The 6,377-nt window shown below is 50.5% G+C and overlaps 1 protein-coding gene across 1 annotated transcript; it reads right to left on the minus strand.

The window, feature by feature from the left end:
• Window positions 1–339: 339 nt before the first annotated feature.
• LOC128276352 (neurogenic protein big brain-like) lies at window positions 340–3,562 on the minus strand. The gene is made up of 4 exons (XM_053014818.1): window positions 3,501–3,562; window positions 1,680–1,887; window positions 772–1,604; window positions 340–643 (listed from the first exon to the last, which is right to left on the minus strand). Exons 1-4 carry the CDS (start codon window positions 3,560–3,562, stop codon window positions 340–342), a joined length of 1,407 nt encoding a protein of 468 aa, XP_052870778.1.
• Window positions 3,563–6,377: the final 2,815 nt, after the last annotated feature.

Consider the following 6,377-nt stretch of genomic DNA (forward strand, 5'->3'; position numbering starts at 1 on the left):
GGCTGTAGTCAATGAACAGAAACAAACTGCTCACTTGCTGGCTGGTTACTATCTTTTATTCAGTTCAGTCTTCGGCTACAAATCATACAAAAGATCGTGTGTTTGTGTGTGTGTGTGTGAGTATTATACTTTCGAAACATATGCCATAACTTACTACACCCTACGCAGTGGATTACGTGCGGTTTATAAATAACGTCCTTACGCCTAATAGGATCACTATGTATGAGATAGAATATTGTACACGCAAATTCGACACTTATAGACTTCTAACGCTAACGCTCATTTTGGTTGAGTATACGGTGGCTGTAGATGAGGGAGGTCGTTCAGGAGACTGTCCGCTTAGCTGCACGTCATGAGCGGTGGCGGCGGCTGCATCGTGCTGCTGGGATCATGCACGATCACTCCCCGGTGGCCGTGCGAGTGGCCCATCGGACGACCACCTCCCAACAGTCCCGTTGCGTAGCTGCCTCCGGAGTGCTCCCGCGTTGGCGGAGTATTGTTGGGCGCCGCCGAGCCGCCTGCGCCGTGGTACGATCCGTACGAGCTGTCGTCCGAGTGCGTCGAGTGGATGCGCCGGGTGGCCGCGTACATCGATTCCGGTCGCTCCTGGGCGCGGGCCATCGTGTTCAGCAGCTTATCGCAGCTGCGGAAGGTTAGAGCGGAGGAAGGAGCGGTTCAGAAAAGGGAACTATCCGTTAGAAAGAGAACGATCGTCTAGGTCAGTACACGGCCTCGGCTGACTCGGCGGAAGGCGGACGGAACACAGCTTACCCGGCCTGCTCGTGGGCGTCCCGCAGCGCATCGGTCGAGCAGCTTGGATTGCCCCGGACGTAGATGGACTGGAATGGGCCGGAACCCTGCACTTCCGCCACCTGCGAGTGGTGACTGGGCCGTGGAGCCAGCTGCTGCGAGAGATGTTCCGCCAGCTGCTGCTGCCGGATGACGTTCCGCATCCCGTAGACACTCTCCGAGCGCTGGTGGAGTTGGTTCTGCACGTTCTGGTTCTGGCTGTGGGCGGTGTGCGGTTGCTGGGACACTCGCAGAGGGTACAAGCTCTGAGCCGGTACTAGCTGGCCCGGGCGCAGAGTTGCGGTGGCCGCGACCGTAGCCGGTAGCTCCTGGTTCAGGGCCATGTTACTTTTGGCGTACACCGACTGCGAGCGATTCAGGTTGGAGCGTGACATCTGCGGCGATTTGCCGAACATCGACTTGGCCGCCCCGTAGATCGGTTCTAGTGGTTCAATCTTGATCGCTGGCTGATCGCTGGCCGCGTACATACTGTGGCAGAAGCGCGATGGCAGCGTTCCGCTGTGATGGCGCATGTTCTGGAACTTTCCGACGGTCGCCTGGGCGCCGAGCTTACTAAGATCGACGGTACAGTTGTTAACCTCGTCCGGAGCGGCGCTACTAGCGGTCACACTCGCACAGGCGGTACCGGCCTTCGTGGCGCTCCTGGAACGGGGCTTCGGTGTGAACACAAACTGATGGATCAGCCCGGCGATGATGCCACCGATGAATGGACCCACCCAGTACACCCAGTGGCTGTCCCACTTGTTCAGCACGAACGAAGGACCGAGCGAGCGGGCCGGATTGAGGTAGGGCATCTGTGGGCGAGATATCGAAAGGATGCTATGAATATTATGTGCATTGGCCACACTTTTCCACGATGGGTTACTTACCGATACGAAGCTACACGCACTATACGCGGCTCCGATGGCAACGGTCGAGGAGCCGAAGTATTTCCGGAAGGAGTTCGTCGAGATCAGATACGTGAGGACGACGATGAACGTCAGGATAAACTCGACGCCGAAGCGCTCCCACGGAGCGAGCTGAGCACTGTGCGAAACAGCAGCCTGTAGATTACCTTGATAACCCGGCACTGTTACGCTGCAGAAAGGGGACAGAAAAAAGGAAGAAATATGCGTCATGAGTCACTGTGCCTTTCCGGGGGGTGAGCGCTGTTTTTTAGTGAATTAATAATCCCCGTAATAATGGGCGTTTTACGGTCCATTTGCAGGGATTAAGACGTGTTGGCTCCCTACGGCTGAGATGATTTGCATATAACGCGATCAAGAGATAATCGACGACGTCATCGGTGAATCGTGGAAAAAAGCCGGAAGCTCGATCGATTTATCGCAAATCATTGCTTCCATGTTCCGGTGTGGTGTGACTTTTCCCAAACACCGCCCATATGGTGGACAATTAGGCGTTTATTCACCGTGTTGTGTAAAACCAAACAGACTGAAGGGATTTGTGGCTAAATTCGTCACCATCCGTCATCCATCATGTTGCGACGCGTCCTGAAGCTCCTTTTTTTATTTGATGTTCGTCGACCACTTGTTCCCGGTTCTCTTCCGGCCGTCCGAACCTGTTTTGTGTGTGGCGGGGTGGGGACGCCGACAGCGACAACAAGTGAAATTTGGTTCAATTTCAAAATCACATCACGTTCAAATTCGTGTTGCGTAAAGCCAATCGCTGCCCGTCCGTCCGTCAGTCGACTGTGCACCCCTTTCTAGGGCCGTCTGATCCTGCCGGCCAGGGCAGGGTATTGTAAAGTTTGTAAAAGGGGTAAAAACCGGTTCCGCTGGCTCGCAGACCACAGTCCGCAGTCGGAAGTGCCAGTGCCGTTCCCTCGAGTGGAGTGGATTTAAACTTCATCCCCGTAATTGATACATGTCCTTGGGAGGGGATTTTTTTAAAGCGCTGGCCCTACAACTCGCACACACACACACACTTGCCCCGTAATCCGCGATCATCGGAACCACACTTCAGCGTGCGCGATAAGAACCTCGGCTGACCTCGCAGCATCCGGAAGTTGGCGGACCCTCCCGAAAAACCAGGGGTTGCCGTGCCGTGAAATTGGCCAAGAAGGGACCGGCGATGAGCGATGATGGTGGTGGTGCTCGGCGCCGGGACGAACAGTTGTTTGTTTTTCTGTGACCTCGGAGGGGCGCGCTCTCGAGTTCGCGCCGGGACCCTTACGGATTCCCTCCACACTCCCTAGGCAGGTTGGCAGGTCAAAGCAGTTTGTTACAGTTTTTTAGTGCGACCACACGGGAGGGAGGGTCAAGTGCGGACCATCGGGTCGGGCTTTCCCGATTTGTAGAAACGCCGGCCGGAAGTGGGCCAAAAATTGGCCACTGACTTTGATTTCGCAATGGCAAAGCAATAAATTTTAAAACCGCCGAAAGTTTTACGACGTCCACCGGGGGGAAGCGTGCAAATTGGTGAACTGTCGTTCCGTGGTTTGGCCAGGCTCTTCCGATCGATCGATTGACTCGTCCCAATTCAGACCGATTCCCGGGCTTTTCCGGGGCTCGTCTCAGTCATCTCGGCCCATCAACTGCCGCTGACTTCAAGAGGGCCGAAGATAATTGATTCGTTAAGCGAAGAACTCCGGGCGCTTCTCATATTTTCCGTCAACCGCAGCTTCTTCGGCCACTTCCACATCTGTTGCGCGCCGCATCCGCGATGTTCCCACAATCCTTTTCGCCACTCGCCCGAATCCATTAACGAGCGCATCGCCGGAAACACTTCCACCCGGCCGGCCCTGCGAAAGCATAACTGTCAGCATATGCAGATGTTATTGCTGGCCAATCACTTCCTCGTTTGCCTCGTCCTTCCGGCCGACAACCTCCGTGCGGTTGGCGGTGCAACAATAACAACAACGATGCCCACGATGATTGTGGTTAATATTTATTTGCATATGGCACGACCGCGCCGTTCCCAAACTTCCAGGGGTTCCGGGGTTCAGTGGAAAAGGATTTTGGGTCGAAAAAGTGGAACATTGCCAGTGGAGGGTGCCGGCGGCGCCCTTTAGGCTGTGCAAAGTGTTTCATTGTTTGACTTCGGTTAATCAGAAAGCGGAAGGACACAAAAAAACCGGCTCTGATCAGTGGATTCACTTGTTCCGGGCGAGATTTATGGCCTCGGGTACTGCATCTCATCGGGGCCCGTTTTGGTGCATTTTCGGTCACTTTCGGCAATCGGATTGAGGGCTCTGCTTCGAACCAGGCTGCGGTGTTAATCCCTGGCACTTCTTTTTATGGTCCATAGAGACAAACAACGCACCGAGTGGGCCAAACCGCGAGGTTAGTTAGCAATTACACTAGGGGTGGCCGTTTGTTTGTGAAGACTGTCGCTTTCACTGGCCAATGTGGTTTACGCGCCACAACATCATTGACACCAAATGTCGATATTTTTTGTCCCGAGGAGTGGTTTCTGGCCACTTCCTCATCGGTCGGGTGCACGCAGCGAAGGCATTAATTGTCAGAAAAAGAGCACCGCGGCATCATTTTTATTTCCAATCACGTGCGCTCGATCGGTCTTGCGGTGCGCCTGGCGCCAGAACCCTGGCACCGGCGGCCGTAAGGTGTCCGTCAGACGGACTCAGTCACGATCCGGAATAAATCATCAACCAACCCTTTGTCTTCCCTTACGTCCGTTCGTGTTTGAGTCGCATTTTTACCCAACGCTCGGGCGCCCGGGCAAAATCAACAATTTCCGGATGTTGTCCTCCTTGCTGCGACATAAAGGACCTCCGTTTCGTTTCTCATTAGCCCCATCTTCGTCACAACAGTCTAATTGCGCGCCGTGCACCAGAGCTGCAACCAAAGCTTGTCACGTTTGGAACATTGTCTGACGACGGCCAACGAAAAATGGTGCAATTAAAGGAAGGGAAAATAATGCACAATCAACGACCGCAGTCGCTTCGCCAAAGTTGCGCCCCGAACTCATGCCCCGAGTTGCACCGAAAGCAATAAAAGTTTACCGTTTCATCTGCCCAACAACGCATCGCCACCCTCCCCCCGGAGAGTGCGCCAGGAGTTGCCATTTAGCCATCGAACCGGATGCGCCATCAAAAGTTTTTGGAGAAGAAAATATGCAAATTGAGAGTTTGCGGCTGCGAATTGGAGGCACCAAATTGCAGCTGACCGGTGGGCCTCCTCGGGGCGTCTCTGTCATTTCCGTGGGAAATTGGTTTCGGCAAGTGGAGTGTTCCATGCACTTCCGTGTTATTAACTCTTCCGGATGGACCCAATAATCAGCAGCGGGCACATACGCACGTACACACGAAGGAAGAGTTGCGTTCTAATTGATCATGAATTAAATGCGGTTGTTTCTTCTTTAGTACCTCCCCAATATTATTTTACAACAATAAATATGATTGAACCATCAGCATGAATCATTTTTTATCTACAAAGACTTGTTTCATCTAAAATGCCTGCCTGGAATATTGAAATAATTGCTTTGTAATAATGTTGTTAAGTATCATGAAACATGCAAAAGTACCATAAAATACCAAAAAAATGCAAAACATCCATAAGTTTGTTTCAAGTTTTAAGTTTTAAATTCCACTCAGTCTTTATCAAACTGAAATCATCGATTTCTTTACAATAAAATACATATCCAGTATTTTAACAAATCTGTAAGTTCTATTAAAAATAGTAGAAACAGTATACATTTGAGGAATATTGTAAATACTCCGAAATAATAGTGTTTGCTTAATTGCTTACTTTAGCTCTTAATTCAAAGAAAAACTTACGTGTACAGTAAACGTAAAAACAGTTAAATGAATCAATCAAAGTAAACAAAAATAGTGGACAAGTAAAACAACGAACAAATGAACGAACGAACATATTAAAACTGAGAGACTAAACAGAACTTAAAACTAAACGATGTGACTAAAAGAACTGAAACAATATCTGGACAAAATAGGGTTCAAATAGTATCATTTATTCAATAACAGAAGACTAAACAATTGCTGTTAAATTCAAGTATTAAAAATTCGAAACATAAATAAGGCATCTTTAACAAAATTTCGAAAAAATGTTTTTTTCAAGTTCTTGACAGTTTGTGTTTGTATTTCATTCAATGAAGCCAATCGATCACAATCTCCTATCCCTGCCTTGTGTGTGTTTGTTTGAAAATGTATATTTGTTTTCCCATTGCGGACACTCGTTTTAAAACACACCTTATCGGTTAAAGTAAACTTCTGATGCCGCGTGCCGATTGATCGAGTCAGGTCACCGAGTGCCGAGTGATTGAAGGGGCCAGCGTCAAGACCTCATTAGCGCAGCATCTTCAGTTTATCAGATCGCACCTTGACACGAAATTCCCGAAACCCAAGCACAACCGTATCCGATTTTACACTTTTTCCTCGCACTTTTCCGACTGGAAACAAATATCTCGCGTTGCATCGCGCCCGACCGCACGTGCATCGACATGCGAAAAGAACCCCTTAGAACGTGGAACGGCCTCTCGGATGCTTCCGGCACGGAGGGTTCGCCTGTATTGAAAACATCTCACTTCCCGGCCGACGCTACGACGTGTACACCACGATGGGTTCAAGTGACAAATGAAAAGGCTCATCTTCT

This window comes from Anopheles cruzii, unplaced genomic scaffold (assembly GCF_943734635.1).
Source record: "Anopheles cruzii unplaced genomic scaffold, idAnoCruzAS_RS32_06 scaffold00976_ctg1, whole genome shotgun sequence".
NCBI lineage: Eukaryota > Metazoa > Arthropoda > Insecta > Diptera > Culicidae > Anopheles > Anopheles cruzii.